We start from the raw sequence: 27,594 nt of genomic DNA on the forward strand, positions 1-27,594 counted from the left end.
AAGGACAGGGGATAATGAACAGAAAGAAGAAAGAAGAATAAAAATTATCCTCAAATTGAATAGTAAAATTAACACAGAATAAAAAAAGACATGGGTGTTCTGGATATTTTTGTGCAGTTTCAGCTATTATAATAGGCATAGTGTACTTCCATGTGTCTTTACAGAGTAAACATCTAATCCCTCAGGAAAAATAATACACATATTTTGAAATATTGCATCATTAGGAGCACAGCTGATGCATTCCCCCTTTGCTTCAATTTCTCTGTTATAAATCTGCAAGAACATCGGAGCCATATGAGTTCAGAACATCTCCTTGCATCTAAAACCATCTCATTGATACTTACCGTATTTGTCCTCATCTGATTTACAACTCTAGGGTTCACAATGAATGCAAACAAAAATGAAATAGATGTGGTTGCAGTTAGTGACAGAATCTCCTAACAAACAGAAAAACGGCTAAAGCATTTTTAATAGTTACTCAGGTTCCTTGAATTTGTTCAGAGAGTTTTTTTTAAAAGCGATATGGTTGAAAGTAGCTATATTACTCCTAAATGAACTTGCTTGACCTCCCAGAACAAAGAAGTACTTTATCTTCAAGCCCGGCCTCGGAAAGCATTCTGCATTGCAGATAAATGCCTCACTTGTAGACCATTCCGTGGAAAATATTCTTTGCAGATCAACTATTTCAGATTTCTAAACCTGTGTTTCAGATTTCTAAAACTGAAGTAGTGAGCTGTGAGTACAGTGCTGTTCAGAATGTGAAGAAAGAGAGGATATCCGTGGGAAGGGCTTCACCTGTGCCAAAGAAAGTCTCCTTGCTGTCCTCCATTATTAAACAGGCTGCCTTTAACTATTATAACTTCAGACTGTGCCATGACACAGACATATTCAATCATGCCTGAGCCTTGAACATGAACTTCAGTACAAATCCACTGCTTGGGCTTCTAGCTTTTCAGATTCTCATATTACAGCTAGCACCATAACAAGTTAACTTTACTCTGGCTGAGATCCAACTAGGAAGCACTGCACAGAGTCTACGTTTCATTTACAGCACATTTATCAGATTTTTTTATTTCAAGAGGCAAAACATAGCTCCTTTCACCATTGCACGTTCAGTACAATAGAAATTGAAGAAAAAAATAGAAAATTCTGTTGGACTAAATCTATAACATCACTGACATTAGTACAAACTTGTCAGTTTACACCAACAATGATCAGAAGGACATCAGCAAGATTTGACTGATGTCATGTATAGAGTTGCTTAATCTTCTGGATGGATCGTTTCCACCAATCTTCCCAACGCTGAATTGTCAGCAGCTGAGCTGTACTTTCTTCCTTGATCTGGGCAAACTGCTGCTCAAGTTTACATTTGTATTTCTGTATAAACAACAACAAAAATAATAAAGGACAAAATTGGTAGTGATGAAATATAATTTTACTTTGCCTAAAGCCAGGTCCTGATCCACTGTGTCAGAAGATTGCATACAGGCCACTTATTTTCTGCCTTTGACAATAAAACTATATGAACAATGAATTATTCACTGCCTTTCTTCTGTGTTCCTTTTAAAGACTTCTGAAACGAAATTATCAGCAATATTTAAATTTTGCTAAAAATGCAAGATCTTCATCTCACTTCCATTATCTCCTAAGATTAAAGAGCTGCCTTCTCTAGAGAAGAGAGAGGAAAGCATGCATCTCAAACATAGAATGCACTCTGGCTCTTGCCGGAACTTCCTAAGTCACGAGTATGAACTGAACTATTACAAAGCTGCTAAAAAGATATTTCACCTAAACAGAAACTTGTAGACTACCATGAAAACCTCAAGGCACCATTATTAAAGAGTCCATGCTCCAAAATATAAAATACTGTATTTTTAATGGAACATACATACATTCAGGAAAATATTTCTGTGGCATGCATTTACTATATCACACCCTGCTGACAAACTACGTTCGCTTCAAAAGTGTACTGTAACCAGGTACCATAACTGGATACATAAAACACTCATGCAAATTTATAGTTTTGATGATAGTCAATGATTTACCATTGTTGACAGTGTATTTTACTTTTCCCTATTAAAGTTGTTTTTTTTTTTTAAATTAATTCAGTTCACTGCGAGTACAATTACTTCCAGGACAGATGCATAAACACTGACTATTTATTTCCAAATGATTTAACGTAAGAATATTCTCCTAATTGCTCAACACTACTGTTTCACAAGCTATTGTCAGAGTCAGAGTCTCAGAGTTGTCTGGAATATGCTCATTCTTCTAGCAGTTGTAGTGAAGAAAGAGTGATCATTTTTATGGTGGAAACAATGATCTGTGATGGATCAGGATTTAAGATAGGATGTAAGTATGTCACAGCCCTTCACCTTTTACGGAAAAATCAGCCTTTGTGATCTAAGGCTAGAGCTGTAGGCTTTAGAAAGAAAGGGGAGTGAAAGCAAGCGGTATTGAAATGGCATTGTGGCAGCAGCTACTTTTTGAATTGTGATGCTGCTGAAATGCATGAAGTGTCCTGTTTCTGACACCAGCCGTGCTTCTCTGCTGAAACAATTCCCATTGTAATGTATCTGAATGAGAGGGCTCCCTGAGAAACCAACTCTGTCTGCTTTTGACAACATCACAAAGAAACGGACACGAGAGAGGATTTCTACACCTGGTGAACGTGGCTTTAAGATCTGAAAACACTGTGTGTATCAAAAACTTATACATAACTAATTTTCTTCTTAAACAAAAACAAATCCACAACAGTAGCAGCCCCACTCACAGTCCCTTCCCACAGACCAACCTTATATACAGCATCTCTTGCTTCTACTGCTGCTACGTGACTCAGTGTCGTCTTAGCTGTTGTAACTGATGCAGTTTCTCTGCAAAGAATATAGTCTGGATTGTCTGTAAGAGTAGTCATGGGTATTCCTGGCCAAGTCCTTTAAAAAACCAAACCAAACAAACAAAAAAGCCACATAGAGAGAAAGTTAGAAAAGAGAGCAGATTATACTAATGGATGTTACTTGTACTTAAAGTGCAAAAGGTTATATGTTTGTTTTTAACTTCCACAAAAGGATTACCCTACAAACTACAAAAGGTAGTACAACCACCTTTTCTTTTAAAACTTCAGGATCTCTGCACAGTAAATAGAATTCATATCTTCTGAAGGAAAATACACAGTACATTGATAGATTTGAAAGTGTTGAATTGATAAATAGTGGCTAGCAAAGTGGCATAGCAATAAAATTGAAATGGTATTGCTTTACAATACAATACGTGATTCACTTTTATTTATTTGGATGCATTGTTATTCTTTCTTTAAAATCATCACGCACTCAAACTCCCCCATAACTAGTTAAATGCTATTACTAATGATGATCGTAGTATTCAGCAGTTTCAACAAGTGCAGCAAAAAACCATGAGGACAGTGTCTGATACCAGTTTAGAGACGAGAAATTACACAGAACAGTGTTCAGTATCGTCAAATATTACCTGCTCCCACGTTCAATTAACTGTTTAACTTCACAGATTTCTAGAGGAAGTCCAGCTTGTTTACGGCGGATTAAAGTGGACATCTTCTCTCTTGGTATTTCAATTTCTGGGAGATAATAGAACATAGACTCAGCAGCAACAAAACAATGGCAGTAGTACCATTGCTTTGAAGTAACTATATGCAGCTAGATGCTCTTCACTTTCAAGAAATAGCTTTGCATGCTTGATCATGCAAATCTTTCCATTTAAAGTACTATAGCATATAAAAGTCTCCTCTTCCTAGGGAACGTCTGCTGCAATCTTTGAGAAGGAAGTGGAGGCCTGAACAAGCAATCTCTTCTTTACTTACTTGCTACTTGTACATCATCAATAGTGATACTTTCATCCAATTCCAGAAGCAGCTTTTCAGTGAAGGCCGCTAGTGCAGAAACAAAGCTCTGAGCACACTCAGCAGCACAGTCCTGTTGGGACATTGGAGACAAGTGAGAGGAATTCCTTTGATAATCTGACCTCCTCTCCTTTTAGTTTAGCTCCAAAAGAACTACACAAGTATCCAACTTTGTCATTTTGCAACAGCTGCAGATAACAGACATAAGGCTCTAAGTTGCACATAAAAGGGTCTAAAAGCACCTCCCTGCAGTATTCTCAACACTACCTGATTACCTAAGGTACAGTGCAAAAAACTATAGAGTTCTGTGTATAGTTCCCTAGTAGATAAATATTTGGGTTAAGTATCTAAACCTGATAAAAACAGCTACCTGTCAATGCATCCTTCTGCCCAAATTAAAGGCCATTTTGGAATTCGGGTACTTTGGGTGAAAGTGCTTTGGCCAGGTATTATTCTAAAACAGGGTATGTGTGTTTCTGTGTGCGTATGCAGAGCTAAGAGGAGAAGGAGATATTACTTCGGAATTAAAAATACTCTGCAGACAGTATAGATTTTTGAGAAGTGGCCTGAGAGAAGTAAACAAAGAGCTTTAATGTTGGGGAACGGACCTTCAATAACCCTAGAGGATGGAATGGGAGAAGTGTTTTGTTTCTTGAATCTCTCCTGTAAAATTCTGCTTATTCCAATTCTTAACCTTGTGTAGAAAAATGTCAATTATTTGCACTAATTAAATGCACACAGAAGAAACCCTTCCAGGCATCTGTTGTCTGCAAGTAAAATAACTAACCAGAGGATGTCACTATTACTCCAAATTTAGAATTATATCTAATAATTCTACCATTAAGAGATAAGTCATCTCTTCCTCTGTATGTTCTATGAATGACACAAAAGATCAGTTAGTTCCACAATAAATCTATGCATCTGTACATGTGCATATGCATTTATTTATATATTGATCTAATGCTGATAATTCATAACTTAAAAGTTAAAAGATGTATGAACAGGATTGCCTAAAACTGAAAACATTTTCCAGGTTACTTTTGATGGGAAGGAAAAATGTATCCAAGATGTACTCTCCTCTCCAAATGCAACATCTAAGTTCATATTAAGCAATGGCTTTACAATTACCTGCAGCATCTGTGTGTTGAGATGAATACCATCAGCTTGGTCTTTTTGCCTTTTTATTTCCTCTTGGCACAAAGCGTCCAGCTGAGGCAAGTTGTCTGGGTGTCCCAGAGAGGGATGTAACTGATTCTTGTGCACAGCCTTTAAGTAAACACATAAGAAAGAAATACCTTCAGTAAAGAATGTGCATTTGAGTCATCACAAGGAAGAAGTAAAACCCACACATTTTATATAAAAGTATTCAGAAAGACAAAGAAAATTTAGTGTATTCCTTGGCTGTCTAGACATAAACCTTGCAATGCAGTCTATACCAAATTGCCTATCTGCTGGAGAACAGGGCCTTTGATCTCACCTTGGTTTTTGTTTTCAACAAATAATAATCTCTCCTACCAAGTGGTAAACAAGATTTTTGTATATCTTTATATTTGTATTTTTTCCTGAATTTAACTTAATACTCAGAGGGACAAAATCTCAAGATACTACTCTGTAACATTTTCTGATTGATCTCCATTATGATTCTGTTATCGATTCTGATATTACTGGACAAAATATACCTCTTTTTTGAAAGATAGTAAATAATGATATGTCATAGTACCTACAAACGAGTGCACCCATACAGTATGAGCTGTGTAGCCATATCACAATGTCACAGCCCTTAAAGAGTTTACAATCTAAGTGTAAGATGACAGGCAGAGCTGTACAAGATTATAAAGAGGCAGCCCAATGCTGGAAGCAGTGAGAGAAGGGACTGAATTAGTAGAAATACAAAGCTTCCAGTAGAACTACACAGACTAATTGCAAACACAGAAACTAAATCTGTGGCTAGCTCAGCAGAGAGTGATCAAGCAAACAGTGAGATTAATAAAAAGAAAACTTTATAATTCTGATGCATTTAGCATTGCTTACACCGGAAGCATTCCAATATGTCCATGACACATACCTTCACATTCTCCCAGACTTCCAGCTGTTTACTGAAGAGGTGCCGAATCTGACCAGTGGAATAGCTGAGCTTCTGCTCGTGTTCTTTTAAAAGACTATCAACTGCCAACTGGGAGACATAAGGGAGCTCCTTCTCAAACAACTTCAATTGATCCTGAAATTCTTTTTGGAAAAGACAGGGTGTTTGTGTGACACAGAAGTATTCCTTGCAAGGAAAAAAACCACTCAGCCGAGTTGAACGTACACTGCAAGGGTCAAATAACCTAGAATTTTCTCTCACAGAGATTCTGTCCCTGCCATTCCTTTTTCTAGGTCCAATGCTTTGAGAAACATATACTTGCTAAATGATGTGACCTTTTACAGGTCTTTCAATTTAGTCAAATGCCCTTCTGCCACACTTTTTGTAGCTGATAATATATAAAAGAGAATATTGGCCCAATTTCCAGTAAAATCAACTGGATTTTTTCCACTGAGTGTGATGGATTAAGAAAGCTACACAATTCTCAATCACTGCAATTTTCAGTTTACATAACTGAAAAATTACATACACAAGAAATTAAAAGTCTTAACTGAATGAATTTACCTATAAGACAGGAATTGTAGTAAATGTCTGTCTGACTTTGGTATGACAATAGATTCTGTTTGAGCACTTCTGCACAATGTTCAAATGTCTCTGGCAGATCTTCAGACATTGTGATTTGAGGTTTCTCTTTTAGGTAGAACTCCTTCAGGAGGTAAAGATAAAACAGAAAAGTTGTTGTTGATAACACATTTCAAATAGGTCACATCGAGGCATATAACAGTAGCAGGGATACATAAGACTATCAATCACCCTCTTATTTGAGACCAGTTTTCTTTCTCTGATTCTGAAATGCTTCGTTAATATTTATAAAGAAGCCTGTGATTAAAAATACACCGTGTCAAATACTACATAAAAATTAGATGCACTGGTGAAGAAAGGAAAATTTTTGGATGGCCATCCAAACATTGTAAAGAACCAAATTATTTAGCTGACACAGGAGTAGACCTGTGAAAGCAAAAGTGACTGAAGAACACTGGGTTTTCTTACCTCAGCAAGACAGAGCAATCTGTTGTTACCCGTCCAAAGAATATTCATAATAATCCCCTTAAAAGTACTGAAAACAAACAAAATAGAGACACACAATCACACTGTAAAATGATCACACTGGCAATATTTACTGTTTTTCAACTATTTTGTTCAGATTTATTTTAATACATTTTTCAGAGCATACGGGAACAATTATTCAGAATGCCTAAGGACCTTCACCCCCATTAGTACAGATTCCCTTCAGAAGGAGCAAGGACTCTGAGCTATTGTAAATGCTTACTGGTGAACACCTCCACGCCACTGTAACAAAAAAGCAATCTTGGCCACCTTCCTGTGCTGAAAACTTACCTTAAGAACTTACCATACATTTCAGATAAATTAAAAATATTTGAAGGTGGGTCTAGCTGTTTACTGGAAGTATTTTGAAACACAATGTGGATCAAAATTCCCAAGCACTTAAACATCTTAGACATTAATTTTAATAGTTTTGCATGGCACATGTGAAATATCTTAACTCTGTATAGTACAACTGCACATATCAAGAAAAAATACGATCATTTTCTTAGAGAAGGAGAATAGAACCATTTAAAAATTACCTTCTAAACAGTTTGTTCCTTGTTTAGTCATATAAATGTAATATTGAGCACAAGAATGTAGTGTATAAAATTTATTGATCTTCTTAGAGGTCAAAATAACTGAAAGACAGGCTATTTTACATTTTCCAGCCCATTTTTTATAAATGTATAAAATGGCCTCCAATGAGGCCACCCATTTCAGACATTAAACAGAATAAAATGGATGACTTTTATATTCACTATTATTATGCTGCAAAAAGGAACTGTTCTGAAAACACTTTGACCCATAAATATCAAGGTTAAATACCTCAAAATTCAATGGTGAATTCTATAGTTCACGATTATAAATAAATAAATAGATAAATAGATAGATAGATAGGGGTTTTTTTGCAGATTAACTTCTATTTCTAAATACACATGACTTACTCAGATTCTGGAGGCTTCTCTCCAAATATCTGGAATCTCTTGTCACTGAGAACTGGTCTGATGTCTTTCTGTACCCTAGGGAGGCAAAACATCAATTTGAAACTATCCACAAGTATTTTCCTTCTCTGGCTGATTATTTGAGCTAGTCAGTCATATGATGGACATGTAACTGAGTTAAAATTCAGAAAAATGTAACTCTAAAACTAGTATTATATGAAAATAATATTTTGATGGAAAAAAATTCTGAGGATTCTCTCCTCAACCGCTCTTCAAAACTTTTCTGTTGTTTTCACTATTACAGTAGCTCATTTCATCTATCTATGGACTAAGCTGAAGACATACTATTTAGACACCAGACCTGAAAATTAAGCCATATTGATTTAAGCGTGTGGTTAGTCTATGTTTCAACAACTTAAAAATACAAAACAACAGCAGACGAAGGAGAAAAAGAAGAATGTTTTTTCAGCCAAAACCTGAAAAAAATGCAGAGCTGATCATGAGGATATAGACAGGGAAGAGATCGTAAATGATAAGCGTAGATGGAAGGAAGGCTAATACAAATAAGCATTAAGAATTCTTCAAAAAACAGGCACTGGACAAAGTTTAGGTGAATTTCTGCATAGGAATATTATAAGTGGAATTCCTCCTTTCAGGGGTCTTACCTTCCTGTTGACATCTTTCTGTTAAAAGATGATTTCTTGGTGGTCCGAGCTGCATAGCTGTAAGTAGCAGAGTTCTGAGGACCTTCATCAGACACATTTAAGTGAGAGTGAGAACTCTTCTTTGATGTGGGAAGAATTGCTTTATATTTAACAAGGAAAGATGAAGAACATTGTATAAATGCCAACTGAAGTCTTTTTTATATGGTTATATAGTTTGTATTCTCACTTCTATAATGTTTCCTTACAACGTTAAGGGGACAACTATAGGAACAATCATTTCTGGCAGACAGAACTGAAGTAACCCAGCAGTGGCAACAGCAATAAAGGTTCTGCATCAGGGCATGAGTAATGGGAATGTCATAGAAAATATGTGGTAGATGGGAGGAGATTTAAAACAACATTAAAGCAGGGAATAAGAAGGAGAATGAATGGGCTACATTCATAGTCTTGACTGTGATGGGGACTTTGGAATATGGAAGAGAGAGAGAGGATGTCTTTGGATGTGGCTGGAGGAGTCAAGCTCTGGAGAAGAGAGATGAGGAAATGTGAACACTAGGTAGGGAGCAGTTGGGGTTACCTCTGCACTCACCTTTGAGTGAATGATAATACACTGTGAGAAGGATCCCTGATCCCCTACATATTTTCACGACTTCTCTTCTAATTCTTTTATCCACCCCTTTTCCCTTTTGCTATCACAAATATGGGTACTCTTTATAAAATTATTATCTCATTCTGCAGCTTTCATTGGTTAAGAGCCAAAAATCATCTTAGTATTGCAAAGGAAAGATATCCAAAAAAAAAGTTGGGATGCACAACTCTCTCAGAGCTAGCATGTAAGCCACTGGCCTGGAACATGCTAGACCTGCTCAGCGATATGCTAGGAACTACAGTTTAGATTAATGTAATGTATTAAAACAAACGCTGGCATACCTGGTCCTAATGAATGAGAGCGATCATTTCTCTCCTGATTTAGGCCTGAAGATTTTCTGGACGGCTGAATACTGAAACAAAAAAAGAGCTAAGCAGCTATTGAATACCCTGATATTTTATATTATATACTATATTATATATTATATAGAGAACTATGCAAGTTCTCTATCCCTACCATGTGCTAAGTGCAGTTAAATTTCTGAGATAATATTTAACAGATAGGATTACTTTTACAACTGACAGTGTAAATATAAGTACTTTCATCAGACTAACTAATTGTTTCACTGGAATTTCTACAAGCAAAAGAGCATTAAAATATTTATTTGCAAATCACACACTTGTCATACTGTTCGTTTCACACTTTGTATGTTCATTCAACTATGTAGCATGTAATCACCTTTTAACTAAAATAAGGCTCTAGAAGACAAAAATTTAATACCTAAAATTTATAGTGCTATAAACTACATGTCACTTATTATTCACAGTGGGGTATTTTTGGCTATTAGAAATCTTGCTCTTAAAAAGAAAGCAGTCTCAGCTAGACTGGTTTTTAAAGCTAGACTGATCAGAAAGTATGTAGTAGTATTACCTATGAACAATATATTCAATAGTTCTGTATATACAAAGGTAAACTACGAAATATGAATTCAGGAAAACATTTGTATGCTTCTGGAATATAAATTTTAAAAATACTGTAGTGAAGCCCCTTGTTATCAAGAGCCTCATGAAGAGAAGAGATATACATAGCAAAGAAAATATAAATAAAGACTATGACAGAAAAATACCTTTAGGCAGACAAGTACTTACTCAAGTAAATTTTTGATAACACTTATTGATAAATCATCAACTGCAGACTTTCCCTTTCTGCTTGGATTTAACAAAGGAAATTTGACAGGATCCAGCCCCATCACCATCACTTTGTTCTCATCTCTGAGACACTCTGTTCGAATGGCAACAGCAATTGGACCTTGTAACGTAATATCCTTTGCAAGAGGGGTAATGTCCTCCTGAAATGGGAAGAAAAACGAAACCCTGTGACTGTAGCAGGCAATTAGTGAAAGCATTACATGTAGTTACTGATTACTAAAGCAGATCTTCCAAACATACACTATTTTGCTTCACAGGCTGAAAGAAAGTTTTTTTTATAATTCTAGTAGTAACGTTGTTACAGCTATACAACTCTGAGGCACTTAAAAGTAGTTAAGAGAGATTCTCATAATTATCATAAGCAGTATTTAAGTATATACCCTTAAAACAATGATACACTGTCGATTACAAAATAAAGACAGACTTTCCAGACAAGGAAGAAAAAAAACAAAAACACTTGATAAAAAGGACACATTTGATTTTTTTTTAATTATTTAAAGAAACCCATCAAATATGTACATATGTATCTATGAATAGTGCTACATCTTGAAAATACACTCTTGTGAAGAACTGAGCAACTCATTGTGATGCTGTGCATCTTTAACAGTGGTGTCTGATTTACTCAGCCTCTTAAAAAAGTTGACCTAATGTTATAATGTCTTGGACAGCTTGGCATAATGCAACATCTTTCTTCATTTGAAAATTCAAACCACAGATTCTGAAAAAACTTTAAAACATATACACATAAAAATTCACCCAATATTAAATAAAATATAGAGCACTTAAATGCTATCTTACATTATCATGCGGGCTCATTGCTTTTACTAGCAAGCAGTCAAGATACTTGCTCCTCTTTTTCAGTTCTTTCAGCACTACTTTGGCAAAATCGTAAAACTCTTCAGAAGTCAAAGCCTAAAAGATATGATAACACAGATGGTATTTACCAAACTAGCTATTTCAGACTTTTCAAATATGCTGACTCTTGCATACATCATCACTTGACTCTGTTCTGTCACTATTTTATTTACACGCACATGGAAGCAATGAGATTGTATAGAGGCTGAGGTTTTTGTTTGGCAAACAGGAAAACAGATACAGGACCTTCCTGAGCAAAGATTCTGTGGTAAAGTACTCCTTCCGCCTACCCCCCAAATGTGTATAAACATAAGTCTACCTCAAAAATATTAGTTTATATATTATACAAACATGCACCATGAGTCAAATCAATGCCAAGTCAAATTAAATACAATTTCGTGCCTATTAGAACTTACTTCTTTATCTGCAGTAGGATGAGCACAAGCATCTATCTTCTGATGGAGCTTCTCTAGATAAGAGTTTAATGTCACTGCCTGCAAATTGGAATTTGCTACCTAAAGCAGAAGCAGATATTGGTGAAGTGAAATCCCATTCAAGGGATTTTCAGAGGCTCCACTTTGAAACCACTAGACTTGCTGGTAAAAACACTCAATCACTGGTACTCAGAGGAGAAGCTGAAAACAATAATTCACAAAAGCAACACTTCATGTCCTTTACTGCACCACACAAAAATGCTGGTCTATTCACATGTAGATACTCAACATGCTGCAAGACCATAGTGTTCCAGCATAGCTACAGCAGTAGTAAAAACATAGTTTTAAGCTGATAATGAGAGAAAACAGGTTTTGAATAAAAAGTCATTAATGTTTGTTCACTCTGAATTCAGCCAAAAATCTCTTCAATGAAATAAAAGAGAAATTATTATAATTCATTTAAACAAAGTTCTGATGTTTCTGTTTGTACCTCTGATTTGATTTGCACTTGTAGATTTGTCAAAAATCGCTGGATCTTCTCCATAAAGACTCGATTCATAAAGAGATAACGGAACTTTGTTTCAGACTGGTTGATAAGTTCAGTAGCCTTTAAGAATGCCAGAAACAACAGACAGAACTAATTAATTTTCACTTTTAAAAACTTAAATAATAGAATTCAGAATTTCTACTTATTTTTTCCATCATGTAATTGCCACACAGAACAGTCTTACAATCCTAATATGGGAGCAGGCTGATTATAAATCACATCAAATATGCCAATACATAATTCGAAAGAATGAAACTCTGCACACCTGCTCCAAGCAGCTTGATTCCATTTTCTCCATATCTGTCTTGATTAAACTTTCAAAAGAGTCAATACGCTTACTTTCTTCCTGAAGACAGTTGCTGAAAGACGTTACCTCCTCAGGAGAAAAGTTACCTCCCTCCAAAAATAAACTGAAAGCAACCAGCAAAGTAAAAGTAATTGGCTATGAGTCTTCCTTTTCTCAAAGACTATTTTAGCTAAGCAGTCCTAAAACACAGATATCAACACAAATGTGATGAAAACAGTATAATAATTGTGGCTTAGCAAAATAAATTTGTTTTTTTAAATAGCAAACTAGATGAATAACAAAATAAACTTTAATTTTACTGTTCTGCCTATGCAACAAATGCTGATGCCTAGAAATAGGTAACTATTTATAAACAACACTCAAATGAAATCTCTATACCTGCAAGCTCTGAGAAAATCCACATTTGAATGCCTTAATTTTCCTAAAGCTTCCTCCAAATAGTTCCGGTAACTCCTCAGGGAAACCTGGATCACTTCCAGATGATTACGTAGCTCTGAGTGCAGACTGTTGCTGAAAGAAACTAACCTAACAGCAAATAATAAAAGACAGGGAAAACATACAGAAAGAGGAGCACACATTATGATTCAGAGACTGCTGGCTGTAAAGACATGAACAAAATCTGAAAACTCAAAAGTGTTTTAGTATTCTGAAAGCAACTCACTGAACTGTGATTGTTTTGATGAACACTCAGAAGACATCAGCAAGCAGTTGATGCTATTGAAGAGCATCCTTCAAAACCAATTAGTCAATTGCTATTACTGTGCAGGTTCAGTAAACTGGATAAAATCTAAACAGATGAAACATCTTTTCTACTTTAAGACTGCCAGCACTTTGAAAATATATGAAAATTGTCATCCATTCAGTACTGGTTTTAATTTCTTCAGGGAGAGAGAAAGCAAAAAAAAATTCTTTACATTTTTTTAAAGTTTCATGAAGCAGTCTTCATTGAAGAGTAACGACATATAAAATAGATTCAGAATGCAAATCAGGAACATCTCAGACAGCAATCAGGAGTATTTAACTATGGAAATTCACCTCCAGCAACACCTGTGGCACACTTACTTCTCAGTCATAGGAGCACTGAGGAAGACAGACTCCATGTCACGGATTCGTGAATGTAAGTTTTTGCTGAAGTTATTTTGCTGATCACAAAATTTGAGAAATTCAGTTCTCTCCTTTTTCAGAGCTTCCACCACCCCTGCACAGTGGCACTCTAGACGCTCTTTGTGAAGCAACAGTTCCACTGATAAGGAAAGAAATTTTACAATATAGTCATTATTCCCTGTTTACTGTGGACTATTACAACCACCAGCCAACCTATTATCAGAAGCAGCAGTAAAATAAATCGAGCCAGATCTCAGAGTGGCTAAAACATACTAATAAAATACATCTGGTTCTGTTTCTTTGACTTTTCTCCTGTGTTCGACATATATACCTGGCAGCTCCTAATCCATTCAAATCACAAATGTCTTTTTTTTTCTCCAAGCCCTCTTTTTCCTTTATTTTTGGTCACTGCTGCCATCTCCATTATCTCTCTGTTCTCAGCCTTGTAACAAAATTAAAGGATTTTTTTTTTTTAATGGAAAATAGATCTCTCCCTATTTTTCTGGAATAAAAAACAAACCATTTTTGGTCTCCCTTCTACAATGATAGTTGGATAAATCAAGAACCAAGCAATCAACCTCAAGAAAACTGCCAGAAAAGGCACCTGTCCTCTTTGCAGGAAAAAGTGGAATTGAAAAATTATTTGCCTGTTCTCTCAAAAGAGAATTTTTTAGTTTATATGTTAAAGATCAACAAACCTGTCTTAAATAATTTTTTTCCACTAGAAAAACATGACAATTCTCATACAAAAAAGAGTTCTGATTAGTGGCCAATCTGTAGCTGCTCAGTGGTATTTCTTATAGCTAAATCCTTCATCTCCTGTATTCAGAAGCCAAGTCCTGGCATTTCGTCTCTCCCAACACTTGTTAATTCTTTTTCTGCACACTTTTAAAATTATTTTTTGTACATTGCAAACTCTTGTTAAATAATTTCAAGGAGAATGAGGATTCACAAATATTGATAATAGAAACTGAATGTTCTACATCTTTTACAATCGAGTCATTGATCAAGGCACTGCTGGGTATTTTCCAAACTTAAGGTAGCACAGTATAAGCTATAGAAAAGGAACATCTTTTTTAAAATACATGAGTAACATACTATACTAGGAATTAGTAGACACTCAACTGCTTCCTATTGTCCTCTACTACTGATGCTGAAACAGATTTTGGTCCATTTATGATCATATCTAAATGAAGACATGTAATGCTCAGAGTAAAAAAAAAGTTGTTACCAGCTCTAACATTGTAGATATTTGTCTCTATATTCTCCTGCCTTTGTTGATGCAAGTGAAGACGCAGCTGAAGTTCTGAATTCAGCTCCTCTTTCTTGGCAGCTACAAAGACACAGGAATTGGACAAGGACTCTGCAAACCATTTCTCCAAGTGTTCAAAAAAGCAGAGGCGAATCCTATGATTGAAAAAGAAATATTACAGTGAGGAACAGTAAGTAATAAATAAGAGTTTATTAAATATATTTATTCTAGGAATTTAGCTTCTGACTATAGGAGGACAATGGTTTCATCACCGTTTGCACAATACCGGTAGAGTTTTTGAGCTGGCTGCATACTCCTGAGTACCAGGCATTTTACCTTCATGGCTCTGCAGGGAATTTGGGTAAAATACTTGCCTTTCTGTAATATGTTTTCTCACTAAATAATTTTCTGTAAAATATGAATGTTCTGTAAGAGGTAAATGCGTGTGTGGTGCTTTGGTGCTTTAGGAGCCATGGATGAAAAGCAATATAAAAATTTTCTCTTATTTTTATCAATTTAAAAAGAGGAATAACATCAAATTAGTTCAGTATTTTTTGCATCTTTAGTCTAATGTTGCTTGCAAACAGCTGAAATTTGTCTATTACCCAAAGGGAAAGAAAGAACATAAACTGTTTTCTACTAACCGTTTCTTCAGCTCTACAAACACGGTTTCTTTGATAAGTACATATTTCAGGTACATAGGAAGTGATTCTTTTTTTTCATATTTTGCAAAATAAGTCTCTGGGATGTCAGTCTTTTCTGCCTCTTTAACTCCAAGAACTGTGTAAGAGTTTCCACTAGAAGTGGAAAAGGTCTCAATGGCAATTTCAGAGCTTTCTGCCTTGCTGCTGTCGAACGTAGCCTAGGAAACAACCGGAAATCATCATCTGTTACCTTTACAGGTATAAGCATAGAATCAACAGTGCACAAGCTAATGTAAGAATCCTAAGGATTTTAAGAATAATGTTCTCATTCTCAATTTGGACAACATTCATACAGAGAATATGCTTGCAAGTCTCAATAGGCAGAGTCATCGATGTTTTAGATGGTTTTTGTTATGGTAATAAATTCATGTAACTAAAGACCTGAAAAACTAATACTTAGATACAAATACAGCTTAAATCATTCGCCATGGGTTAAGAATACTATGATGAAAGAAAAAGATCTTTCAGAAAAAATTCTATGCAAAAGGTTTTTACAAGGGTAAAAGCAGTGCATAAGGAACGGTTGTAAACTGGTTTATACACTCCATTTCCCCATAAAAAGGATCTAAATCCCTAATAGTCCAGAAATAAATGAAAACAAAGACTCCTGCATGCTTTGTGTACATACAAACTAAATCTAATCGACTTTAAGGAATTTAGACTTACCTCAGCAAAAAGACGACTTCCTATTCATCATTATTTTGTGCAAGACTTCCTTCACCTTCAAATTTATTCTCTTGTTCACTTACCTGTGTAAAGCTTACCCCCTGTTCTGCATGCTCAGTTTCTTCACTTTCACGAGGAATACTCTCCCCATCTTCTTTTTCCTCTATTTCTTCAGTTTCCTGTGCAAAGATCTCCTCATTCTCAGCTGTGTTTGTTTCTTCATTTTCTCCTTGACAACTGTCCGTCTTTTCCTCTCCTTCATTTTCTTGCACAATGCTCTCAGCTTGCTGCTCCACCAGACATTCAGCTTCTGAAGCCTTAACTAGTTCTTTCCAGTTAAAGCAGAGTTTTACTGGTCACAATCCAAAGAAACACAGATTGAAAAACAAGCAAGCAAAAATACTTGTTTGTACCGTTGAGGTATTACCTTGATCTTGAAATGTGGAGTTTATCTTTTCTTGCAAGTTCTAAAAGCAAAATAACAACAACAAAAAACCCCACACAACTTAAAAATAAGGATTTGCTTGCGTATAAGAAATCCATATTCCTTCTCAAAATATATCTATTTCAATAAGATATGATAGTCTTGAATGGATCACTTATCTTCTAAAGAAGCTATAACACTCAAATTGATTAATATAATTTTGTTACCTTGCAGTTTTTGTTTAAAAGGCAACTGAATTTGCTGAAATGCAGTTTGTAACAAGGACAGAGTTAAAAGTGTGGGACAGAGAAAGGTTTTGTGTTTCCCCCCCTCTATTTCTATCAAAAGCACTTCAGTCCTATGGCCAAAACAATGCTTTAGTTTATATAACCTAAATTTTAAAGCTAATGTAAATTTTCCCAAAAGTGAAAAATTAATACACCAGTAAGACTTTAAACCAGAAGTAGTTTGGTTTTTTTTATACCTGTTTGAAGATTTCCTTTACATTGAAGTATTGGCTGATGGATATACTATAAGAAATCAATTCCCGCAAAATAGCTTCTGGGTAAGCCATTACTTTATCCACTAGAACTTGGCTGAATGTCTCATACCTGTCAAATTTAAGGTCACTGTTTAAGAGACTCAAGAACGTATAGAAATAAAATTAAATATGACTACAATGTCTTTAAATCCAAATCTAACTTTTCAACCAATCTCATAAAACCTTTAGGCTAAACATCGTACTCTATCTGTTTAGCCTGAATACAATCACATCCTGGCTTGTTAGTAGAGATTAGTTCATTACAAATATATAAATGCACAAAAGTTAAGAAATATTCACAATAAAGTATTTCAGATCTTTCCTTTTGGATAGGAAACCATTCAAGACCTGTGCTTACATAAGGAATATTAGAAGCGAGAGGTCAAATTACTGTCTTTCATGTTAGTTCCGTATCATGCTCAGCCATGACTGAAGCTTTTCTGGTTTATTTTCATTTTACTTGGAAATGAAAACTAATGGTTCAAGCTGAGTCTTGATTCAAGAAAAACCAATGTTCATACCTGTTTTCATTTACATTTACATTTGCTTTGTCTCCTATACGAAGATAATTATGGGGAATTCATGTACGTGCTCAAATGCTCAGATAGGTTACATTCCATCTCTGCAACCTCTCACTGTATTTTCACCCACCTAAAAAGGTACATTAGCTTTGGGTTTTTTTAAATTGTACTAATGAATATAAAGAGTACTGAACCAACAGCTCTAAAGACAATTACACTGTGAGGTGTGTGCGTGTGTGCGTGCGTGTGTGTGTGCGTGTGTGTGTATCTGCCTCTCAGGTCCACATCGCTCTTCCAATATGCCTCCGATCTAACAGATAGAAAAGACCTTCTGGGTGTGAAAATATAACTGCTTCCTCTCTAGCTATTTAATCATCAAAACTTCTGCTAAGATCTTCAGCAAGGAGAATGGTATGTGCCAATTTTGACGTGATTTTTAAAGATGCAAGCGCCTGATCATGAGAAATGTAACAGAAAGCTTACCAAAATATATACTTTGGCTATCTGAAAGTTAGTAATAACTTCTAGTCCTTGCGACTTTGAAAGAGATCGAATCTGTGAGCACAGGTGATGGCACAGACCTTCTTTCTAATCCCTGTGATTCAAGAATCTAAACTACTACTTTTACTTTCTGAATAAATAATTATCCCATTGGCATGGATGACATGGTATACTACATAATAATACTGATCTGGTATATTTTTTAAATGATACCAGTCTTCCTTAATCCTTCTTCTAAAATGTGGGTATTATTTGCCTTAACCTTGGTCAATATGGAAATTATTTTATTTTACATTCTTACATGAAGTAGCAAGCAGTGTTTTTCCACACCTTCACACTACAGCATAAACAAGACCTAAGTAGTACAACCAACATTCAAATATGCTTTACTTTTTAAGTTTGCACTACAAAATTCATACCTAGCTCTAATATCATCTAAAGAAGAAAGGGCATTCTCCAAATATTTCTTCAGCGTTTCTTCAGAGCTCGCTGTTCTCATTTTGTCCAAAATTATATCCAGATTAGCTTCCATCATCTAAGGCCACATAAAAAGAACCCAGTAAAAATGGTTTCATAATTACCAAAATGCTTCATAACTATTTAGGATTCGAATAATTTAATTATGTACATATATTCTACACCAAGAAGGGAAGCTACCTTACCAAAACTCATCTACTATGAAGATTTTTCACAGATAATGAACAACATCTCTGACATTGCCACCCCAAGTTGCATGTTATACCCATAATATGAGAACTTGACATACAAACAAGAGTCTATACCTGAACTTGTGCAGGTATAGAGTCTTGTTTGTATGTCAAGTTGTTACAAGTAATAGAAACTTGCAGCCACTTAATACATAAAATATAATCTTTATCACCATTGCCACATCAAGAATAAGATACAACTGTACATTAAGTGTGAATCAAGTAGCTAGCAAAAAATGTACCTGACAGAATGAAACTACCATTTAGAAATTCCAGTATAAATGTCAAAGATGACGTTTTAAATTTTATACCAGGTATTTTGAATTCCAGAGGGTTCTCTGCATTAAGAAGTCCTTTCTTTACATCATACCGCAACCTTGTTTTTATATTTATACCTGTATTACGTTATCTTGTTTCCATCTGCATTCATCTAATTTCTTCTGAAGTTCACCTTCCTGCTGGGACAGTTTGAGTTGATGGACATCCCAGAGACTCATGGCCTCCTGAAAACAGCTGTACAAGTCTCTACAATTCCACTCATTCTGTTTAGCCAGCTCCTCAAAATCTCTCTAAAGAAATACATTTAAGTGAACCAATTACTATTAAACTGTTTGCTGGAAGGTGAAATGAATGAGTAAGGGCACATATGACATGATAAAAGGCTGTCTGGAAGTACACTATCAGTATTCAACACGGTCTCTTCTATTTGGAGAGGAAAAAATAGGCCAAGTAAACTGGATAAGAATGTGGATTTTTGTTCTAGAAGCTGAGAGTATCAAAACTTCTGTTTATTCTTCTGGTACTGTAAAGCACAGAATCACCAAGTTCTGCATATGCCCTGAAGTATCTGGCAGTCTATCATTTTAGGAACAACTGCCCAGTCATTTTCATGTACGGAATCATAAAAGATAGGATTGAAAGAAATTTGGGAGATCATTTAAATCTATCCCTCTGCCTCCAGGCAGGATGGCTATACCTAATTCATCCCTGACAACCTATTATAAATATAAACCAAACAATTATGAACTGTTCTCCTTGAATCACACCAAACTTTTTTTATTTGTCAGGCAGGTGTTCAGTCACACTATAGACCTCTTTCTACTGTGACATCAAGAGCCTAAGATGCATACGGCATTTCAGGCAGTAGCGCAGGAAGAACAGACTATTCCCAGAGAGTAATAAAAAGAAATGTAATAAACGTACATCCATACACTCCAGTTTTTCTTCAAACTGACTTTTTAGTTTCTCAGTCAACTGAAGGAAGTCAGAATTCACAATTTCTTCAGCCTCTTTATTTGTGCAAACATTCAGATTCAATAGGTTATTCTAAATGAAAAAAATGCTAAGTTATAGACATGCATATAATATAACAGATATTGCGTGGCTTTTAGAGAGTATGGCTAAACTTAGTGTTTCTTCTTTTTTTGTGAATGGATAGAGAAAGGTTCAACTCCCTAGATCTCACATTCTGTTATTAAACAGTACAATTCTATTTGGATACAAAGGAAGAAACTGAGGCAGAGAGGTGGAATTTCTTTCCCAAGATAAGACAGATTCAGCACAAAGGCTGAGGGGTTCTGACTTTGTGTCCTCCACCTAAATGTGGGACAGTACTACTTTCATTACTGGCATTTGCTACTGATTTTACGCATTTCAAGTACAAATACTACATGCTACTCTGAAACAAAATGGACAGTACGTTTTCTAACAGAGTGAGACAAAGATTAAAAAGTAATTTCACTTATTATCTTAATGTTTGGTGGATCCTCAAACATGTATTACTGTAACGACACATTGTATACTGTTACCAACAACCCTTCCAAGAATTCGCAAAGCTATGATACTAACCTTGCATAACTGCACTTCTGCCAAACATTTCTGCTGAACCATCTCAAACTGGATGCGTATTTTCATCATACACTGCACATTGTGGGTATCTGAAGGATGTGGAAGAACAGACCATTGTACATATTTTTATATTTCACAGTGCAGTGTGAAATGGAAACATGACAGAGGACCTGTGCTGAGTCTCAGCACAAGTAATATATCCCAGTAGTGTCTTCACACTTGTACGACACTATCAACCAATAAAATAAGATGTTTTAATACAAATCTTTTTATCATTATGCTTAAAAATAGTGAGTTATTTACAATTGCTAGCAACTTCTTTGCTACTATACAGGCTACAAACATTAAGACAGGATGTGCTGTAGAGAAAGATAAGGTAGACACACAGAGGGAAGGCACACTACAGGACTCAGAGAAAGGAAGCATCTCAAATACTTCCCCTCTCATTCTCCAAGAGGTAAAAAGGAGTATTTTTGTATGATTGAGAATTGATCTGCATTAAAATTAACCTTCTATTTTCCCCAGATTAAGTCTAACCAAGTCAGTTCCTGCTAGATCTCACCATGCAAAAATGCCTGTGCTGGCAAAAGGGAGGTGATGCAATAGGCAGCTTATTTTGGTCGTATTGCTAACTCAAAGCAACTTAGAAGGCACATGGAAACACATGGAACAAAGAATATAGCAAACATATACTTTCAAAGCAACCACCTGACCCATTTCTGCCTGGAAAAAAGAAAGAAAGAATTGCTTGAATTCCAGACTGTTTTTATGATTTCCTAACTTACCTATACTTTTGTTTAAATTCACCAAAGATCTGTACCATTCATTTATCTCAGCTTTTGTGTGTGTTGGAGGCAACAAATCACTATCGAAAAAGGAAACAGGAGTCAGCTATCTTCAAATATAATCCAGTCAGTTCTTAAAGAATAAAATTATGAATCAGAGTAACCATCCTACTGTGCTTTATTTTATTTACAGCCATATCAGCAATGAAAATAAAACAAGATGACTGCTGTTTTTCAAGACCACTGTTCACTGACAAGAAACTAACTGTAATCTATCTTATTGCTATATACATTGTAAAAGGAAAACTGTAAATATTGTAACGCATTGCATCTTCTTGTTGTCAGGATGGACATTCAAACATAGCAGTGTTAGATTTCTATCAAGACTCCTTTCTTAATTTATTATACAATTTAAATTCCCACACAGAAATAATGCCTCGACAAGATCACCAATTTTTACTTATCTACCCATCCTTGTCTGCCACTTTCTACTATGTTTCAAATCTTAGTAAGATTCACTTTTGTGTTTCTGCATTTCTAGCCCTTGATCACCCCCTATTTAGTGTAACTGGTGCACTGAAAACCAAGATGCATTTTTCCATTAAGAAAAGCTTTACAAAAGAACTTTAGGCTCTGCCTCACTGCTGCATTGTACAGTTGCACACTGAAAGGGAGCAAAGTGCATTTTGTAGTCAAGTCCCTCATTAACTGTAGAAAGAATTCTATTTTCCTTTGCTCCTGTTCTCTCTTTTGTCATACCCAAGGTGCTGCAAAAACTCCAGTCTCCTTTCACTAAGTAAAATCTGATCTGTTACCATATTTTCCATTTCTGTTTTCACAGTTGGAGGATTCTGTATTTCTTCATTTGCCATAAATTCTCTGTAGGATGGAAGAATACATTGAAGTAAATATCTGTTTGGGAAAACTTCATGTTTGAAATACAAATACAAAATATGTTTTAAACATAGGAGGTAAAAAAAGAATGCTAAGTTCTTTTAGCTTTTTTGTTTTATAACGGAAAAATGATAAAATATTACTGTTTACAAGTGAACACTAGTGACTTTGTGTTATTCATACTCCAAAATATAATTTTAAAATTTCTGACCTGAAACTGTGAACTACATAGTTCTTTTGAATGAGCTTCCAGTCCTTGACTCTATCTTGCCATTTCAATCGATGTGATAATTCCCTCTTCATCTCTGATTTCATTAGATTAAAGAACAGCTTGGCAATTGCCCTCTGATTAGTCAACAGTGCTCTGTTAATCATCTGCATATTAAAAAATAAAAACAGGAAGAAAAGCAGTATATAACATACAAAAAATAATATTGCGTGTTCTGTGTAAAATGAGGGAAAAAGAATATGAATGATAAAAAATACTCTGCAACATAGAAAACTCTCCTATAATGCAGTGATTGATAGGTAGAAATAATGAATTTCAGTTGGAAAAAAAGACATTCTGGCAATATTCAGATTGCTATCTTCTCGCAGGTAAAGCAGACTCTCAGTAGGAAAGATTTACCATGGCCTCATCATTCATGAGCCTGTAAACATCAGCTGACAGGAAGAAGGAAATTTCCTCCAGTATCACAGTATACTTCCTCAGTACATCTGTTATCTGTGCAATAAGAGAACAAAGAACAACAAAAAGCCACCACTGTATAACTCAATGTTATGGCAGTTTCCCAAGTTAAGCAATGATATGAACAAGACCATTTTTTTTTCCATTAAAATAAATTCAATTGGCTGATAGAGAGATTGAGAAGTGAATCTTAAAATACCTATCTTAAATACTGATTTTTTAAATCATTCATAAAAATAGTAACTAAAACATTTCATTTTGTTATTACTCAACTGATTTCTCTTTAATATCTGTGATAATTGAGTGCTCTGCAGACAGGCCGCAATTTGAATTTAAAAATCAAACCAACTTCCTTTCAAATATCTGTAGCGAATCCACTAGTGGTTGTTTTAAGCAGTGATGAAATTTAAGCAAACGTGGTAATCTCTGGTATTTTTCATAACTAATCAAACAGAAAAGTTACTGGTGATACTGTTGGACCTATTCATCGTGTTTACATTACAAAGAGAGGACAAACTGACACAGGTGTAACAGATAGCTTTTGTTTGCCTACAAGGACAAAGCAGCAAGGACTTCCTTACGGACTATCCATTTATTTATCTAAACATTTACTGTGATGTTCAACGACTTTTACAGGTCAGGCTGAAGCCTACATAACTGTAGCATGTCTGCTACCGATACTCAGCCTACCCAAACCAACATCAGCTAAGGCACATCTGTGCAGGTTCTCAGCTGCAGAATAGGTATGTCCCAACAAAATAACATTAGACCTGTTGACAGTTTGACTTAAATAACCTTGCAGAAGAATAAAAGCAGCTTTACCACAGTAATTGTGGAAGAAACAAACACCTTGTAACTGGAAAAGAAGTATCTTCTCCTAATTATGTGGGTATAAAAAGAGAATGATCTATTGGTGAAAAGACAGTAATCACCCACCCCTGGCAGACCTCTTTGACTCTTGTGGAAACAAGCTACTCTTTGCTCTGCATCCAGCATTATGGGCAAATAATAATCTTATGCTTAATTAACAGCTATTAAAACTACTGCTCACTTTATCAGCTCGACTCCATTCAACCTTTTGTAAGCATTCATCCATTTCCCTAATCCACTTCCTTCTGATCAAGGATTCCTGGTGGATGATGCTCCACAGTTCTTCCAAACCCTGCAAGAAGGATTTACTCACAATCTCACTGAAAAGTAAATGTCAATGCCCCCCCTAACCAACCAACCAACAAAAAACCCCCAAAACAAACATGTATTTATAACTTAAAACTACAGCAAAACATAAGAAGCTATGTTACACAGACCAGGTACAAATAACTGAAGATGAGACAATGGCATGAGCTGCCTTACTTCAATTGAGAAACCTTCCAGAGTAGTGTCAAACTCAATCTTTTTAAACAGAAGTTCAATTTTTCTATCAGATTCCATCAGTTTTGTCAGAAGGAATTTTCCAGGCTCCAAAACAAAGGGTTCCATCTCCTAAAAAGGTAAGGAAGTCAGTCTGATCTTTTTAATATTAGGCCCTGACCTTAGTATAGGACTCCAGACTATCTGGATTACAAAATCCAGCCTTACCCTGGCAATGCAGGCAAGCTCATGATACATTGAGGTTAGTGCTTCATCATGACGGCCTCGCCGGCGTTCTGACAGGCGTTCCAAGATGTTATTCCTCGTTCCCTCAGGAACTGCCAAGAAAGAAACGAGGATGATGTTGCTTGGAACTGTTGCTGCAGAATACATAACGCATGCACACGGAAATCCACACTGTGACCTCTGTAGTTTGTGCAGCTATTACAGTGCGTGACAGCTTTCCACAGGAAGGGAAATCTGTGCAAATGTACGTTAAAAATAGTAAAGCATATTTTTAAATTTCCTTTGATTTTATTAATTTGTGATTTTCAGAAGGATAAAAGCATGGAAGCTACGGACTAAGTTCAGGTATGATGCAAAAAATTGCAACTTCCAAGAACGAGATCTGCTTACATCATAACTGGAATTCACCATCTAAACACAAACTGTGATTGACGGACAATTTTACAACCATTTTTTCTATGAGTAGACCCTTCATCTTCAAAATTACTTACAAATCATCAAAAATATGTCAGGTCATTTCTGAGCTTGATTTTATACTTTGTTCAGCTAAAACCATTATATGTATGGTGGCTCCTAAAAATGCAAATTAAAATATCTGACATTAAGGGAAATAAATTTTACCAACAAAATCAGGTAGGGATCTGACTTCCTCAGCTGCATTTACATCTACACTTTTCCAAGGCTTTTGAAATGTTGTAGCTTCTCTGAAACAGAAAGAGAATAAAGCTTTGATTTGTACTAAATACGTAAGAGTAGAGACCTGCAATCAGAGTAATATTCAATTTAATTGGCAAAATGTAGCATTTAAGTGAACATAAGCATCACTCTAACTTCAAAGAATATGGCTCAAAGAATTAATGTTGCTTCTTCTGAGATGAATTGGACTGAGTAATTATCTATCCTGGACTGATCACAACCTCAAATCTGCTATGATGGCATAAAAAGCAATAAATGCTAGATTTAATACATGTAAACTACAAAGACATACATACTATCTCTAAAAGGTATAAAAATCTATGAACTGTTAAGTAAGAACTAGCTAGAAATGTGGAAATAGCCTTTATCTGCCCACTGCTCTTCCCATCAGCTGGGGCACTGTGTTTCTCCTTGGGGGAAGTGAGAATAAGGGTGTCATTATTCGCAGAAGAGTTAGGATGAAAAGGATGGATGCACTAATTTCTTTTCTTGCTCATTACATAATCATTACTGTATCATCATGTAAACCATTAACACAGTCTAAAATATAGTTCAAAAATATATATCAAACTGGCTTATATCTAGATTGCTTTGAACAAAAAAGACATACAATTTCTGTTTAAAAGAAAAGCCATACCATATGTATGTCATTGCAAATATTAGCCTGCTAATCTGCACTTTAACAGGCAGCAGCTCATTATACTCAATTTACGTCTGGCAAGGAGACAGTCTATTACAAGTTGTTAGTGCTGTGACCAAGAATTCAGGAGTGTCTAGCTCCCAGTGCAAATCTTACAACCTCATACCTGTAAGTCATGAATGTATAATTGAGGTTTTATGCTTCTGTTCTCTACCTGTTCATCGGTGGCTTTTCTGTGGAGTCATTGTAAGGCGTTCTTTCAACACACTTCTGCTGGTAACATGGTAGTAGCCTGGCATCAGTAGAAATTTCTGAATCCCTAACCAAAGCGAGCCTTTCACTCTTTGCAGAAAACCTAATCTTATTCCTTACTTCATCCAAAGAGTCTACTAAGTGAACCTTCAAAGAACCATAATCAAAATGGTTAGAATTCTTTCCAAAGTACTGAACAGAGAATAATAACAAAATAATTGATAAAAACAGTGGGGGAAAGGCGGCAGAAGAGAAAAGTAAAATAATTAACACTGCTTGGCACATGCATAACAATTTTCATCCAAGACTACTTTCAAAATAGGGAAAAATGTATTCCTTTCCTAAAGAGGAAAATTGAAGCAAACTGGATGGTGTGCCTAGCTTATGGTTACAAGGAAAGCCAACAGCAGTGTGAGAAATGCCTGCATCTGGCTTACCATGCCTCTTAATTTATCTTTTACTGCTGTGTTATAATGATTCTGCCTTCAGTTAATTTATCCTGATACACAATGAAGACACAGGAACACCCGTAGATGCATTAGAAAACATACTGCAGATAACACAATTATTTTCTACTAAAACAAACAAAACCGGAAAGGTTGAAGCTGACCTCTGGTTTGAGGTCACCACTTCAACAGCCAATAAACAACCGACCAACATAATTAACTCATTTGGCTTTTACCCGTTTCTTTTTTTTTTTCTTTACCTCATCTTCAGAGGTCTGTTCGTAGAATTCCCCTCTGGGGACGAGGCGCACAGCCCCCACCGGCTGCATGCGGCCTGGCACAGCCGACTTCCAGGCCTGTTTCCAGAAGAATTGCGATTTACAAGCTAGGGGCCAAGGGGAGATAAAACATTTCAGTTTTAAAAGGCTGAAACTACATGCCCTCCGCATGGTTTCCACTACCTGCTAACACCGCTGCAGGCGAAGCATTCGGAGGCCTTAAAAATCCACCCCAGTGTGTGAGGGCACTGCACTGAAGGGGGAAGAGCCCCTCTGCTACCTCGGGGGCACCGTCCCGCCGCGGGCCCCGCCGCTCGCCCTGTCCCCTCAGGGAGCCGAGGCGGACCCGGACGCCGGGCCCCGCTCACCTCAGCCGCGCTCCCGCCGCCGCCCGCCCCGATGGTGGCGTCGCGCGCCGGCATAGCAACGGCAAAAGGGGCG

General features: G+C 36.0%; 1 protein-coding gene across 2 annotated transcripts; it reads right to left on the reverse strand.

The window, feature by feature from the left end:
• Positions 1-1,039: 1,039 nt before the first annotated feature.
• CCDC180 (coiled-coil domain containing 180) lies at positions 1,040-27,551 on the reverse strand. 2 transcript variants are annotated; one of them, XM_075170649.1, is made up of 38 exons: positions 27,522-27,551; positions 27,136-27,260; positions 26,392-26,576; positions 25,463-25,545; positions 24,824-24,933; positions 24,599-24,727; positions 24,297-24,407; positions 23,186-23,281; positions 22,769-22,932; positions 22,423-22,542; positions 21,664-21,743; positions 20,879-20,967; positions 20,234-20,356; positions 19,426-19,599; positions 18,743-18,858; positions 17,245-17,371; positions 16,764-16,803; positions 16,420-16,664; positions 15,611-15,828; positions 14,946-15,121; positions 13,673-13,853; positions 12,989-13,135; positions 12,569-12,713; positions 12,247-12,363; positions 11,739-11,837; positions 11,266-11,379; positions 10,408-10,607; positions 9,601-9,671; positions 8,671-8,809; positions 8,009-8,083; positions 7,008-7,074; positions 6,522-6,663; positions 5,940-6,100; positions 5,003-5,140; positions 3,836-3,947; positions 3,487-3,592; positions 2,795-2,933; positions 1,040-1,377 (listed from the first exon to the last, which is right to left on the reverse strand). In XM_075170649.1, the coding sequence occupies exons 2-38, from the start codon at positions 27,202-27,204 to the stop codon at positions 1,246-1,248; spliced, it is 4,740 nt and encodes a 1,579-aa protein (XP_075026750.1). In that variant the 5' UTR covers positions 27,205-27,260; positions 27,522-27,551; the 3' UTR covers positions 1,040-1,245. The 2 variants fall into 2 exon arrangements, with proteins under 2 accessions (XP_075026750.1, XP_075026749.1); XM_075170648.1 differs by lacking the exon at positions 27,522-27,551 and having other exon boundaries at positions 16,435-16,664; positions 27,136-27,416.
• Between the last annotated feature and the right edge of the window lie 43 nt (positions 27,552-27,594).

This window comes from Calonectris borealis, chromosome 21, assembly GCF_964195595.1.
Source record: "Calonectris borealis chromosome 21, bCalBor7.hap1.2, whole genome shotgun sequence".
Taxonomy (NCBI): Eukaryota; Metazoa; Chordata; class Aves; order Procellariiformes; family Procellariidae; genus Calonectris; species Calonectris borealis.

Bases quoted from the DNA above. Each gene is read 5' to 3' on its own strand.
- CCDC180 (XM_075170648.1), bottom strand. From the start codon at position 27,324: ATGCGGAGGGCATGTAGTTTCAGCCTTTTAAAACTGAAATGTTTTATC. The intron at 16,804-17,244 runs GTATAAAAAAAA...TTTTGCTTTTAG, and splicing joins TAAAGGAAATCTTCAAACAG to AACTTGCAAGAAAAGATAAA. The intron at 3,593-3,835 runs GTAAGTAAAGAA...ATTATCTCCCAG, and splicing joins TGATGATGTACAAGTAGCAA to AAATTGAAATACCAAGAGAG.